Source organism: Saimiri boliviensis, chromosome 1 (genome assembly GCF_048565385.1).
Source record: "Saimiri boliviensis isolate mSaiBol1 chromosome 1, mSaiBol1.pri, whole genome shotgun sequence".
NCBI lineage: Eukaryota > Metazoa > Chordata > Mammalia > Primates > Cebidae > Saimiri > Saimiri boliviensis.
The window spans coordinates 113222298-113238111 of NC_133449.1; the positions used below are offsets into that span (position 1 = coordinate 113222298).

The following is a 15814-nucleotide window of genomic DNA, read 5'->3' on the forward strand; positions in this document are numbered from 1 at the left end:
CCAGAGCTTCCCAGAACCAGCTGGGGATTCTTACCTAGACCCAATGTTGTTTACTGTTAAATCTTGTGGCTTGAGACATCTTCTAATTGAATTCGATATTTTAGTGTAGGTTACTATCTTTGACATACATCATTGAATAAAATGCAGGATATGTATTTTAATTTTTTTCATTTACCACTTCATTTCAAGTTATTCTACCAAGCTCATGAAATATTTCGCTAATTGTCATAAAAGTGAGGTTATGGCACGGGCATTCTAAGATTTAATACATTGTTTCTAGGGGAGGTTGAAATACAGTAAACTGAATCTTAAATATTATAGAACTTTTAAAGAATTTGGCTTAGTTGGAGAAGGCTGTGGTATATTTAAGGATGTTATGTATTCTACGTTACTCCTTAGGAAACAGATTTTCAGACCTGGTGTGCTGGCTCACGCCCATAATCCCAACACTTTGGGAGGCTGAGGCAGGAGGATTGCTTGAGGCCAGGAGTTTGAGACCAGCTCAGGCAACAGGGCGAGACCTGGGTTCTATGAAAAAATAATCAAATAGGGAACATGCTTTTGAGATACTAGAAACATTTGATTCTGTTACATACCACACTAAGACTAATTGAAGATAAAAAAAACTGATTCTGCAGATAACACAGACAAGTCAGAACACATTGATTTCTGATGTGACAGTCAGTGTTCGATGAAACTGTTTATAGAAAGTAAAGCCAAAGTGCCTTATTTTACGGAGATACCTTTTAATAACCCAACTGTTAGACGAATAAAGCTTTTTTAAAAACTCAAAGCAAATGTTACTAATCATTTGGAGTCTGGACGTCCCAGTTCACAGGGTTACTTCTAACATGTAGAGCACATGCAGCCTTCTGATCAATCGAGAGTGAGGGGACTGCCCCTGCCAGAGTTCAATTCAGCCCCAGGACGCCATGGCAGCCCAAGGTCTTGGTTCATGCTGTGGAAACAATACGGAATTTATTCACTCAGTAAACATTCACTAGGGTTACAGTCATTTTAATATAATTCATCGTAAGGTGATGATCTCTAGGAACGTCATCACAGTGGAGCAACCTGAAAGCTCCCAGCAGCCAGCAATGAATGAAAGGTAGGGGCGGGGCTGCCAACAGGGTGGGGCCTGGTGAGCCACGTGCCTGGGCTCCCCCATCACAATGTGGGTAGGGCGCCTCGTGGAGGAGACTGTGCCTGATTGGTTCCTGGGCACCAGGTTGGTAGGGCAACCTCCTTCAGTTGGTAGAAAACACTGGAAGGAGGAACTCCCTCTGCGCTGTCTTCTCCGAAATCTCCGCTCTCAGGCTTGTTGTATCTAGACCCATTTTAAATCAAGCAGGTTCCCTTCAGACCAGTCATCTCAGGGGAGGCAGCTGAGGCGGGGAGTGAGCTGTCAGTGGGGTGCGGCCCCCTAGCCAGGGGCTGGCCCTGCCAGCGTGCCTGTGTTTCAAAGAGGTGAAGTGCTGAACTGTGCGGACCGGGAGGCAAGGGAAGGTCCAAGTTGCTGGAGCGCACCCAAGGTGCCCCATGGGGAACACGCTGAGTTGTTGTTTGTGCCCCAGAGGCAGACGCAGGCGAGGTCTGCGTAGGTGCCCTGAGGATCTGTCCTTCAGCTCTGACATCAATGGGGCGGTGGCAAGCAAAGGTCCAGGCCAACACAGAAGGAACAAGTCCAACACCGGTGCCAGACCCATTTGGTGCCCATGCTGGCTGTGTGGGGCGGTGTCCGGCAGCTATGACCTCGATGAGGCAGTGTCGAGCACAAGTGCAGACCAAGGCAGAGAGGAGCAGAGGCCGGGCAGAGAGATCACGGTGCTCCCCAATGCCAGACCCAAGCAGAGCCAGCACAGGGTGCACTGGGCAGAACCGATCTGCAGCCATAACATCAATGAGAGGGAGGTGGCGAAAGCGCCAGACCGTACTGCTGTGGAGCCTGCCCTGCGGGATTTGGGAGCCGGTGACGGCCATGACCTGCAGCACGTCAGCGACCAGGAGATGCCCAAAGGTAAGGCAATGAATGATGCTGTTTGCCCTCAGGCACGCCTCTGGCTGACACTCATACCAGCTCTCATTCCTCCCCCGAACCCCCCGAGGCATCCACAGCCTCGGGCTCCTCCGTCGTGGCCCTAGCCAGCTTTCCCAGGCCCATGCACCAGGTAGGAGGACTGGCCCTGCCTCGTGCCTGCCCCCACCCTTCATGCTTTTTCCCTGCTGCATCTGGTGGTTTCTTTCTTCCTCCCTACCCCAATGCCCAGTTGTGGCCCCTTTCTCAGCCCCAGGCTGGATGAAAGCTAAGTTTTCCAAATAGAAAACGCATGCTACAGATTTCATTGCTGTAGAGCAAGTGTCTTACAGCTCTTCTGTTTACTTTGGTTGGTCTCTTAATTTATTTAAACGTTAGAATAATTAAGTTTCATGATGAATGTGACTTTGTAGCTGAAAGATATCGTTCTCTCAGAATATTAAAAAAAAATGGTGAAAGAATGAACAAAGATAGTATATGAATGAATTCTGCCTTTATACACAAAGCATGAAAGGACTTTTGAAAGTCCTTGTTTGGTGGCGTAAAGTAAGCCTCTGAGTGCTTTCACACACCAGGTAGAAGATGGGTAGTGTTTGATGACAGCCCAAAATAGACTCTTCATTTCATTTTTGAGGATTTATTACACATTTACAAGTATGTCTCATTTGACCCTGTCTCCACAAAAAAATGGTGAAAAAATAGCCGGGTATGGTGGCTTACACCCACAGTCCCAGCTGCAAGAGAATCTCTGGAGCCCGGGAGTTTGAGCCTTCAGGGAGTTATGCTGGCTCCATCTCACCATTGCACCACTCCAGCCTGGGCAACAGAGTGAGACTTTGTCTGTTTAAAAAATTGTTTTTGCCCAAGACAGCTCTTTGTTTTAAGACATTTGAAATACTGAGCTGGTGTCTGACCACAGGAATTGACCACAGCATCTCTTCCTGCTTGAGACTTTCCCTGAAATGTGCTGGTAATAGCAGCCTAGAGGAAGGTGGTTATATTTGATAAGTAGAGGGAGGAGGGCATATATGTGATTCATCTGAACGTTGCATCCGTTTATTTAGGTGCAAGGTTGAAAAAGAAGTTCCAGCCCCAGCCCGGTTTTACTCCACATGCATGCAGAGATTCTGTGATTTTTGTATTCTCCAGTGGAATTGGGACATTGGTGCCTTTATTTTCTTGACATTTATTACTAAAAGCTTTTCTCAAGACTGTAAAAGTGATTAAAATGGCTATGTCGCTTTAAAAAGAATCTTTTGTACTCACCTCACTTATGACAGTGTTTCCTCTTCTTCCTCTACAGGTCTTGCTTCTGTCCGTCCAAGGGCAAGCACACTCTTCCTGAGAAAGTATCAAATGAGTGGTAAGACAATATTATTTCTGCTTTCAAGGAAAACCTAAACATTTTCTGTCTTGTATATAACAGAGAGTATTTAGAGAAACTCAGATATTAGTTAAAAATGTTCAACTTTTCATAGATTTACTTATTTTCACATGTGATATAATTTCCTTTAGTTGTCACTGTTTTTGGAAACATACAGACTTTGTGTTTACACATTTGGTGACATTTTCACCAACACAATTAATTGGCCACATGATTTAGTGTAGTAGTCACGGATTTATGCCTTTTTCTTCATACGTCTTTGACATTTTTCCCTTGCTCTAAAGAGTATGTTTTAATAATGACTGATAGGATTTAGGCCACAGCTTGGATTTCACTGCAGCAAATCAAAAGAATCCATTGTTCTAGATTGGATCTGTGATGTTGGCCTCCTTTTTCACAGTGCTCTAACCACAGTCACATCCAAGTGGATGCCACAACTTTTTCATTGCAATGTAATAGAAACGTAACATGCCCTGTGCTGTTTTCCATATTAGCCTTAGTGTGTGAAACTAGTGTAAAGTTTCCATATCCTGCCTGTTTTAGGATGAGAATTAGAACTGTAGGATTTTTCTGTACTGTTGCTTATGTTTCATAATGTTCTGTTATCTTACTCTATTTTCAAAAAGCCATACCCCGTGTTTTTCAGTTAATTTTAACGACAAGAATACAAGAACTGTGGGTTCTAGAATAACATCAGAACTAATGCAGCACAAGAAAAAGGGGTCGTTCACGTACATTTTCATAGTTTGCGAGGACTTTGTCTGACTTGAGCTAGTAATTTCTGGTTAGGATTCTTAAATTTCTCAGTTTCTTCCAAGAGCCATGGGCTTCTCACACATAGAATGTACGGAAGTAGAAGAAAACCAACAACAGTAACAACAACAAAACCCCAAAAAGTTCCTCCATGAACTCAAAGCAGGACCGCACTAATCACCAAGGGGATGGCACTAACGCATTCATGAGGGATCTGCCCCCGTGATCCAAAGACTTCCCCACCTCAAACCCTGGGGATTACATTTCAACGGCCGATGTTGAAATGTAATCACAGACATTCCCAAATTTGTTTTGCCTTTCCTTATCTACACGGGGATTCTTTCATTTGAAAGTAATAGAATATGTGTTAAGAAGTAAAACTGTGTTTTCAGATTTTACACTCAGAGATTCATCATGCCAGATTATTTAAATGTTAAATTTTGTTTAAATTAAAATTTTTAATTGATTTTTTATATAGCGATAATCAGATGTATCTTGTTTTATATAGTGATGATAACTAGCAACTACTTTTATTCTATGGTATTTTATTATACCAAAATTGATTAGTTATATTTTTACTTTTAGTGCAAGAAAAGAGGAGAAGCTTTCGCATATATTCTGTGAGTAAACTTTCAAAAAGTTAAGAAATTAATTGTTTAAATTAAAAGTCGATCTGTCATGATTCCTTAGAAATGTAACAGGGACCCAGTGCTGTTAGCATGATCCTTTTTAGGTGAATTTTCTAACTCTTTTCTATTTTCCTAAGTGTTAGATTTATGCAGGAAAGTCTTTAACTTACTGTGCCCATTTTTAAGGCTGTGTGACTTTTAAGTTAAATTTAAATTGGTTGTGATATTGCCTGGGCGGTGCAAGCATGGCTGCTGGTTTTCTGGAAGCAGGGTTGGGAAGCAAGGTTGAGTTTCCCTGTGTGTGTGTCATTTTCTCCCATTTCCCAGGTTTCATCCCTGGTGGGTCTGAGCTCAGAAACCTTCAGGTGTAATATATCCAGGGAATACACATCCACATTCCTTCTAAGATGAGAGGATAGGTGGACCTACGGTTCTAACCACAGACTTACTATTGACCTTGCTGGCTCTGTTGTGTTTCACCCTACCTTCCCAGGTACCATGTGCTATGATTTCGGAGACTGTGTTGGGTTCTTCAAAATACACGGGATTGCTTGATTCTGTTCAGGTCACTCCCTGTGGGCACCAGGGTTGTGCTTTTATGTCAGTTACCACTCCTCTATCTGCTTGCCACCTTGCAACATTGACTCAGAATCATCTGCTGTCAATCCTGTCTCCTGATTCTGTGTATAATGTTTATTTTACGACTAACTCTCGTGACATTTCAGAAGGAAGAGAAAATAAATTTGTGGTCAATCCATCATATTTAACCCACATTTAGAACCTATATGTAAGTGTAAATCTAAGTTTAATGGAACATAATTATGACCTTAATTCAGACAATTTTCTAGTTATATCTATTATAAGCACATTACACTTTTCCACTCAGGCCTTGTGTAATAACTCTATTCAAACTCCGTACCTGCCATGTGATCCCATTGCTGTGCAACATAGATGGAGCCGATTTTGTTAGCACACAAAGTGTTGGAAATTTTCAAGTGAGCTAAAAGTCATTAATTATTTTAAAAACATCTAAAACATGTCATAAAAAGTGGGGAGAAAACCGTGATCTCCAGGGCCAGGTGTGGTGGCTCATGTCTGTAATCCCAGCACTTTGGGAGGCTGAGGCAGGTGGATCTCTTGAGGCCCGGAGTTCAAGACCACACTGGCCAACATTGTGAAACCTCATCTCTACTAAAAATACAAAAACTAGCCAGGCATGGTAGCACATGCCTGTAGTCTCAGCTACACGAGAGGCTGAGCCAGGAGACTTGCTTGAACTTGAAGGTGGAGGTCACAGTGAGTGATAGGAAATTTTAATTTAAAAAAACCGGGACAGATTTCACCTGAGGCTGTACCAATTAGTCTGTGTTTTGGTGCGTTATTCCTGTTATTTTTATTCTCATGTATGGAATTTTCCTCAGAATTGACTTTTCTTATTTTAAAGTATTACGCTGCACTACCTCAACAGTAGTGACATTAAGGGATACCTTCTTTCCCTTTGAATGAAAGTATCGGAATCAGTCCATTTTTATTTTTTATGCCATATTTGTTTTTGAGACAACAAAAGTATACACATATAATCACATAACACTGTTAATGTAATCTATCACAGAATAGCTTAAGAAACATAAGAGTTCTGCTGGAGTTAAAACATTTCTATCTTAAAGGGTAATTTGGTCCTTCAAATAGTAATGTTGTTCAAAAACATCTTGGATTTTGGTTAAGAAAGAAGTGAATTTGCAGTACAAAGCATCTAAAGCAGCAAAATGCTGTTGGACGCTATGGACATTTCGGATTGTTGGCTACTAGCAATGTTTAAATGCAGCTTAGGTTTATAAACAACCACGAGATCTTCTCTGTACCCTGCCTTTTTTTTCATACTGGCTGATTAGTAGTAGATCCAACCCTGTTGTGTCTTTAATGAGTTTGCGAGAGACCCTAATGGAACAGTGTGATAACATGATGCAAACAAGCATATTAAGAGGAGGAAAGAAAACTCATCTGAGTTATTTTTTTTTCCAGTTAAAATAATCAGTATTTTGTGGTTTTAAATAAAGCTGTTGATCTTTTCAACTATTTGGTGATTGGCATTTGGCTACTGGGATTATTTTTAGACAAGAGCACTTTCTCTCTCTCTCTTTCCCTCTCTCTCTCTCTCTCTCTCTCTCTCTGTCCCTCTGTCTCTCTCTCTCTCTCTCTCTCTCACTTCCCTTTTGTAAATTTGAGATGGAGTCCTGATCTGTCACCCAGGATGGAGTGCAATGGCACAGTCTCAGCTCACTCCAACCTCTGCCTTCAGGAATCAAGCAATTTTCTGCCTTAGCCTCCTCAACAGCTGGGATTACAGCCACCCAGCACCACGCCTGGCTAATTTTTGTATTTTTAGTAGAGATGGGGTTTCACCATCTTGTCCAGCCTGGTCTTGAACTTCTGACCGTGTGATCCACTCACCTCAGCCTATGAAAGTGTTGGGATTACAGGAGTAAACCACCTCACCTGCCCAGCAGGAACATTTACTTAATATAATGGAGGCAGTTTCCGTATTGACTATCGCACTCTCAACAAATGAATAGATATTTTGAAAGTGTTTTAGAGATAGTTGATTTTCTACAGGGTTCAAAAGGTTCACTGTCATATCTCTGATAGCACTGTGAATGAATTTTCACTCATTTGTATCTGTAGGAAGATTTACTTTCCAAACTGTAACTGACTTGAATATTGGTCAAGCTCTTATTGAACTCCTTAATTTCTCCCACATTCTGTGCTAAGCAGCTGCAGGTAGGAGAGAAGGGGTTCTCCCTCTCCTGGAGAGGCTCACTTTCTCATGAGGGGGATGCCCTGCAGGCAATTGTAGCATGTAACACACAGTGAATTAGACTGATGAGTACGCAAAAACAGAAATGTTTTGTGGTGTGGCTGCAGGCAAAGGATCCCAGAAGGTGGATGAGGTCAAGCTTGCTGGGACAAGGGGGAAAGGAATAAATATTCCAGACAGAGAGCAGCACGAGTGAGGCAGGAATGTGCCATAATGTGCATCAAATAACTTAAAGAATGAAATCAATTAACTTTTGAAATGAATGGAGAGTATTCTCAGTTCTCATTTGAGTAGTGTCATAGCAGTCTTATGTAAACATGAAGTGAAAGTTACATTCCAAAAGTCGTTTTCATCATCTGATTTTTGGATGTGAGAGAGTCTTAAAAGCAGTACTTTTTCCATCCTCCCACAAGGAAACAGGCCCAGGGAGACCTATGGCCCCTCACTTGTTTGGTGACTGAGCAGCTCTGGCACGCACACTCTCTGGCTCTAACACACTGGTTCCATCGCACTCTCTCTTGAATGCACACATTAAGGATTAGTAAGGGAGTAAATGTAGTATTAGGTCTTCATTTACTGCAATCAAATGCTCTTGTGTCAATATTATTTAATGTATGATATTTTGTTGCAGTTAATGAATAACAGAAATAGAAAATCTCAGTGCTTTTTCCTGCATCAGAAAAAGAACATGAAATTCCATTATAAATGTTTCCCATTATTTATAAAGGGAATTTATAATAGTGGCTTGCCAGGTTTGATGATCAGTGTCATATCAAGGGCAGCATTTTATAACCCATTTTTCAAACATCATCTGTGACGAGAGCCTCCAATGAGTTTCCCATAGAGCTGCACATGATACCACACTCGGACAGGTCACGGGGTATAAAAAATACCTTAATGCCTTATTGTTTGACATTGTGACAAAGGGAAAAAACCCAAACTTTGGTAAGTTTATCCTACTGTGATGTCTTTCTCTATCTTCCTTCTTCTTCAGATACCTCCATGGCATCTTGATAGAAAATACAGCTCGTGTTCCACCATACTCCTGGATAACAGCACAGTCAGCAAGCCTGATCTCAGCCAAATATTAGGATGGTGAGTACAACGAGGTTGCCAAGGGCTGAGTGACAGACCCCCGTATGCTAAAAGCATCCCGGCCATCCGCTGTTAGTTCAGCCATTTGGTTGCCCTTTTCAGCAGGCAGTTGAAGAAGCTGATGTCAATGATATATGGATTTTTCAGGACCTAAGGATGAATTTTTTTAATCTTAGACACTGTGTGGTAAAAGGGAAAGCCAGTTAGCAAATAAGCCATCCCAGAATAATCACAGCTCTTTATCTGATGCATTTCTGTTATGACAGTATTGAACCTAATGGGCAGGAGAGGTGCTTTTTATTGGATGTTTCTAGGAAAAATTAGTAGTTCTTTATGGGCCATAGGCCTAGCACGATGGGCACTACTTTGGGAACTACTCTTGGAAGAAGGAACAGCTTGTCCTCCAGTGGCACCGTAGTGTATCTGCATTTAAATTTTCCCATCATGCACCAGCACATCATAGGCCACAATCAGAGATGCCCTTTCACAACACCCTTGACAGATGGCTTCAAGTTGTTTTAAAAAGCCAGCTCCAATGGAGATGTCCAAAAAATATTATTAACATGTCCTTCCATTATGAGTGTTGATATTCAGAAAACAGTTTGACAAGTGGTACCTCAGAATGTTAATGTCCTTATCCCTAACTTCACTTTCCAGTCTATAAACACGACTAAGTTACAAGCTTAAGTTTGTCTCTAATGTACTAGTTTTAAGCTAATTTGTTAGTAACTTCTACTTTAATCAAAAATGGCCATTAATACTCCTAATAATGTGACTTTCCTCTCTCATGTATAACAATAATTGAGATCCAATTCTGTTTCAGCAAGAACTGGACTTCACCTGTGTCTAAAGCCCTGAGCTTTGATCTGTATGGTGGCATCACTTAATGTTTGTATTCAGTCCTAAGTAAAAAGCCACTCTTTCTTGGCTAGAGTCCCTGACTTCTTCTGATTTCAAAAGATTCTAATGTCTCAGTATGCAATTCAAAAGTAGTTTTTAAGCTTGCCCTTGTTCAAACAAGTGAAAGTCCTACTTTTTCTTTCAGTGTGGTCTAAATTTTACAAGATTTTTTTAAAAATTGAAATATATATACAAAATAATATATATTTTTGGAGAAGGGGTTTTGCCGTGTTCGCCAGGCTGGATTCAACCTCCTGGGCTCAAGCAATACACCCAAGTCAGCCTCCCAAAATGCTGTGATTATAGGCATAAGCTTCCGTGCCTGGACTAGAAGTCTATTTTTGAAGCATAGTAAGTTTTAATTTACTCTCCAGTTTTAGAAGGGATTATTTGGTATATTTGCTTTTGATGAAAGAAAGGTTTACTGAGCAAGTTAATACAGAAAATTGGCTTTTAGGAAAGATTTTGAAAAACGTATTTCATGGTTAGTAGAGCATTGTTCTCAATGGAAGAAGTGAGCCATATTAGATCCAGTGTGCAGCAAATGTGGAGGCTACTGCTTCCTTTGTGTGAAAAAGTGATGGTTCTAACATAAAAATTACATGTTTTCCCTGTCATTTGCTCTTCTTTCTACCCATAAAGCCTTTCATCTGTGCGAGTCATTTCTATCTATGTGTGCATATGCTTCAATTTATACCATAAATTGGTATTTTCTGAACACCTGCAGTTCACAGGAGCACTGTTCAGGGACCTTGGGTGAATCCGTCTTAAACCTTGGTTCTCTTAACTGTAAAATGGGCGGTGCATGGAGTGTCACGTGAGGTTCGGTGGTCCTTGTCAGCATGTAACTTCAAATTCTGTGATCTTATAATTTGGAGATGACACTGTTGGAAGCACTATAGAAATATCTCTCTTAGATGCTAATAATGTTGTAAGGCCTACTTTTTACAACTCCAATTTGCCTTCTCAAATTATTCTCAGCCTCATTTTAAATGTTGAGGGTGAATGGAAGGACAGACCTTATCAAAGAAAAGCCCCTGTTTCCTGACACACAACATCTGTGGATGTCTTTGTAACACAGTAACATACATCCAAAGAGTTGTATTTGTTCATTCATACTTTCTTTAAACTAATGTGGAAGTACCTGTCATTAATATTGTATGATGTGGTGTTACGCTGTGTGTTTAGTACTGCTTATTTTAGGAGAGCTACAAGTGTCATCGATTTTTGGATGCGTTATGTTGTTTACTAATAAATTTTCTACTAATCATGCATAGGCGATTTTAAATTACTTTATTTGGTATAAAGCACATTCATTCTGTGCTTTTAGGGAAATAATGACAAATGGGTGAGTACTAAATCAGCTGAAATGCAGGGCCTAGCAACTTAAAAAGCAAAACACTACTGTCTGGCCTAAATGTAAGCATATGAACACATAGATATAAGTAACTTGCACAGAATGAAAGGTTCTATGGGCAGAAGAGCAAATGACAGGGAGAATATGTCATCATTTATACCTAAGAACCATCTGCAGACGCAAGTCTTCTATCAGCCTTTTGCGTAGTATTTTGGTTCTCCTGTTTTTGCTGTAGAGCCAGAGGACTAAAACAAAAGAAAAGTGCTCACATGATATTGTTTTGAATACACGATTCCAGGGCCACTGAGAGGGTTCCCTCCCCCGCCTTTGGAAATACATCTTCAGACCTAACAAATGATAAAATCAGTTCTTACAACTTTTGTTTTTCTCCACAGTGTGACCATGGCAATATGTTACAACATAAAGCACAGGTGAGCTCTTTGAAACCTGTCTTCTTATTCCAGCTCATCACTTTGTGTCATATGCAACACGCTGTCAGGTCCTAACTCTAGACATTATAAGCTGTAGAGTGCTTATTTTACAGCGCTACAGTAAATCGTTTGTGGGTTTTTTGGTTCGTAAAAATCTTTTAAATTATTAAGGGTTCCAAAGTGTATTTGTTTATGTCTTTGTTTGCAATTCATTTGGAAAGAAGCAGTAAAAAGATGCCCTACCCTCATGCAAATATATAGTAGGAAAGAGGCGTATTTATAAAGCTATCAGGTTACTGTGGGTATTCTTTAACCCCACCAAAACTCCAGAAGTGCTAACTGATTAAAACAGTAATAAGAGGATTGTACATATCAATGAATTCGTTCACTAATAGTCACTGAGCTTTCTTGTACAATAAATGGATCTGTCCCCTTACTGGCTGTTACAATATTATGCATTGGCTACTTGGTTTACTTAGAGTGTCAAAAACTCACTTTCATTAGTATCACCACCATTATAAAAATGTCTTCAAATATGGAGATGCCGTCAAGCTCACAGTAGTACGTATGAGTTTTCAAAGTTGAGATTTTCAGCTTGAAAGTTTTAGCTTTATTATAGACAAATCCTTGTTATTTTCCTTGAAATGACAGACTCACTTGACTTAATTTTATGGATAACAGTCAGTTATACTTTCAGATACAAATGGTGTATTGTGAAAAATTGGCTTGTTCAGCTCACAATTTAATCACAAGTGCTTTTCTTTAACATGACCATACTTCAGTATGCAGAAGCGCTTTATGTGAACTTTCTACTGAGGATACTAAAAAGAGAGGCCAAGATTTAGTAACATCATTAATTTTTACTGTTTCATCAAGGACATTCTTCAGTGAAACATGCTCTTTGATACAAACTGCAAGGGGCCGTGAAGAGTGGAACGAATACTGGTATAATTCGGTACCACTGCCCTTATTCATACTGAGAAACCATCAGTTTTACCCACGTTTGCTTTTAAACAGTCATTACAAGTCTTGAACAGGAAGAAAGCAATCAATGTCTTAATACTTTTTAAAAGTAATAAATCATTTGTGTGTTTTATTTTCAATCAGCTTCTCAGGTTAAATTAGTATTCTTGTAAGAACAGTTTGGGCCATACATGGTGGTTGACACCTGTAATCCCAGCTATTTAGGAGGCCAAGGTGGGAGAATTATTTTGAATCAGGTGTTTGAGACCAGCCGGGGCAATGTGGCAAGACCCCATCTATCAAAAAATACAAAAAAACAAAAAAGAAAAGATCAGCTGGGCATGGTGGTATGGACATTTTGTCCCAGTTACTTGGGAGGCTGAGGCAGGAGGATTGCTTGAGCCCACGGAGTCAAGCCTGCAGTGAGTCAGGTTTGTACCACTGTGCTCCATCCTGGGGGAAAGAGCAAAACCCAATAATAACAACAACAACCACCAGTTCTGACATCATGGGTCTCCTAGGGAATCTCAGGGGTCCACCGACCACATTAGGAAAACCACTGGTTTCCTAAATAATCACATAATGTGTTAGTTTGTAAAGTTCATTAAAGACTGCCTTCTTTTAAAATGAAAAGGCAATTAAGTGTGTAGCTGAAACTACTTCAGCAAACATAAAGTATAAGAAAGAAAGATTTGGGAAATCTTAATGGATTCTAAAAAGTTCTAAAATCCTTATTGCCAACAACTACTGCTTCCTAAAATGTTCCTGTGTTCCACTCCACCATGAGGTTAGAGGAGTAAAAATAGACATAGCTTCTTACCATTGCCTGTTAGCGGGAGTGAGTATTTAAAGGCAAGTCTGGCTCATCAATGTAGAAAAGACTTCCCAGTTCAGAACGTGATGTGTTGATGAATAACAGGTCAAGAAACCCTCTGAAGGCCAGGATCCAGGAGAAAAACTGGCAACAACTGTTTTGGTGAACAAATTTTACCAAAGCAAACAAGAAGTATCTCCCTCCACCCTCCATGCCCTACTCCCAGCAGATACTTTACTAAGATATTAACAATTCCTGAATTAATCTCTTAAATGCACTTTCCTCTTTTATAGATATGCAAACAGATCTCTGGCTATTTTTGATGAGCCAATACATCCACTTTCAGTAAGTGTCACTTTCTCTGAGGTTCTGTTTATGTCTTATGAAGTTGTGTTGATTTCATGATGAAGTCAAAATCATCCACCATTAAGTCTTCACTAAGTTGTGTCTAATCATCTTATGTAAGGAGTGTTGTAAATTGGTCACACTGGAGTAAGAGCTGACGTACAGCTTTGTTTAATTTGTGCACTAAGGGGAATAAACATACCATCCAAATAACAAAATGTGTCATTTTAAAAGATAAGTTTTTATAGCAGCAAACAATAAGAATATTTGTAAGTAGTCCTAACAAATATGAACGAACTCTGTGAATGGAATTAGAAAACAATTTAAAGTTAAATTTGTTTAAATGCTATCAAAACTTAAAAACTTCCTGCTTCAGGCATATGATAGCCACAGGGCCACCTTAGCACCTATGCTTACACAAAACCAAAAATATTTTAAGATCCTACCGTTTATATTTTTAGAACTAAAAGACATATTATCCCAGCAAGATTATTCTAAGGGACATGTGGGCACCAATTTTAACATCCCCATCGTAAGAGTACTTAAGAAGTTTTCTTGAATGAATATGTATATTGACTTTCTTCTTCTTTCAGCAAGAAAATATTCCAGGGAAATCCTTTGAGGATGATCCCACACGCAACTGCATTTTCAGTTATTTCTGTGCTCTTTCTAAAGTCACAAAACTAACAGCTCCAGTTGCAATCGTAGCATTGGTAAGCTATTTCTTATTTATAAAGCATCTTTAATAACTGGTCTCCTACACAGCGTATGGCCGTGTTTCTAAATAAAAGTTCCTAAAGTTATCATCAGATCTTTTAGGAGAAACCTATGCAAACAAAGTAAATACACATATTAGAGTTTAATCATCGTCATGTTTTAAAATGATGCCATTGCTTTTCTTATCACAGAATAATTGCTGCTGAAAGCAGCAGGAGATACTTCTGGTTTCTCCCTCAACAGATTCCAATGTAGGTCTAAGCTGAGTTCCAGGCTGTATTTCCCCACAGTTCTGACCTGGAGCTGCTGCTCTGAATGCTTTGTTGTTCCTGTTGACCTCTTGTGCCTGTTCGGGAAATTGCCCAGGAATGTGGAACTACTAAGACTTGGACGTGGGCTTTGCTAGTTAGCCTGCCAAGCCATAGCTGTGTCCTTACCTCTACATGGTTCTCCCAGAATTCCTGTGGTGAGACTCATTCAGAATATAAAGTCCTGTTCAGATGGCTGGGATGGTTTGACCCTCCCCACACTAACCATGTGGTAGAGGAATGTCAACTACATGGCCTGGAGAGAAAGGATACTTAGAGCAGTACCCTCTCCTTCAGCATCCAGCTAGAGCTTAGGGGTGAAGGCCTCCGCTGGGCACCTGCATAGAAACTTCTCCGTGAACACTGGATCAAATGCAGGCCATTTCATGGAACTCCAGCCATTGGGAATGCCCAGCACATGCTGGGGGGAAGCAGGAGTGGTACTTCCAGATGGAGAGAGAGAGAGCTGAGGCAGGAGGGAAAGCTGGATTGGAAGAAGGGGAATTTCACTGTATACAGGCTAAATTTGGTGTGACTGTGAGATAGCAGAGTGACGTGTGCAGTCATTATTTGAATCAACGGAACTGGAACATGAATCTGAGCAGTGCAGTCATCATTTGGATGTATGGGACTGGAGCATGAATCTGAGCTGGAGGTAAGGAATGAAGAGTAAGAATAGCTGCTCAAGGCGAGGCACAATGGCTTACACCTGTCATCCCAGCTCTTTGGGAGACCAAGTCAGGCCATCACCTGAGGTCAGGAGTTCGAGGTCAGCCTGGCCAACACTGTGAAACCCTGTCTCTTCTAAAAAATACAAAAAATTACCTGGGCATGGTGGTGGACACCTGTAATCCCAGCTACTTGGGAGGCTGAGGCAGGAGAATCTTTGGAACCTGGGAGGCAGAGCTTGCAGTGAGCCAAGATTGCACCACTGCCCTCCACCCTGCACAACAACAGCAACACTCTGGGGAAAAAAAGAGAAAAAGAGTAGATGCTCAAATGCAAAGAAACTGTTTAGAATGAAAGTGGACAAGCCGGACATGGTGGGACACACCTATAGTCACAGCTACTCAGGAAAAGGGAAAAAAGAGAAGATGGACAAAAGATAGCTCTATAAAGACCACCAGCATCTGAGGGGCAAGCCCCCAGTAAAGTGCCAGAGTGGGAGGAGGAAGAGCAGGGAAATGTGATAAGAACAAAGGGTTCGCGATAGGAAAGGCTGGGGTCACAGTGCTACAGGCTGCCAAGAAGGTCCCCATTCCATAAAC

At 40.7% G+C, this 15814-nt stretch overlaps 1 protein-coding gene and 1 long non-coding RNA gene across 2 annotated transcripts in view; one reads left to right on the forward strand and one right to left on the reverse strand.

The window, feature by feature from the left end:
- LOC141581415 (uncharacterized) overlaps positions 1–15814 on the reverse strand; it is a 578148-nt gene that overhangs the window by 184274 nt on the left and 378060 nt on the right. The window contains exon 12 of the mRNA XM_074386828.1: positions 3302–3376. Within this exon, the coding sequence (XP_074242929.1) occupies positions 3302–3376 (75 nt within the window). The remainder of the gene's footprint in view (positions 1–3301; positions 3377–15814) is intronic.
- Positions 4596–11490, forward strand: LOC141583456 (uncharacterized). The gene is made up of 3 exons (XR_012516075.1): positions 4596–4792; positions 8611–8711; positions 11364–11490. It is a non-coding gene; the product is annotated as an uncharacterized LOC141583456 (long non-coding RNA).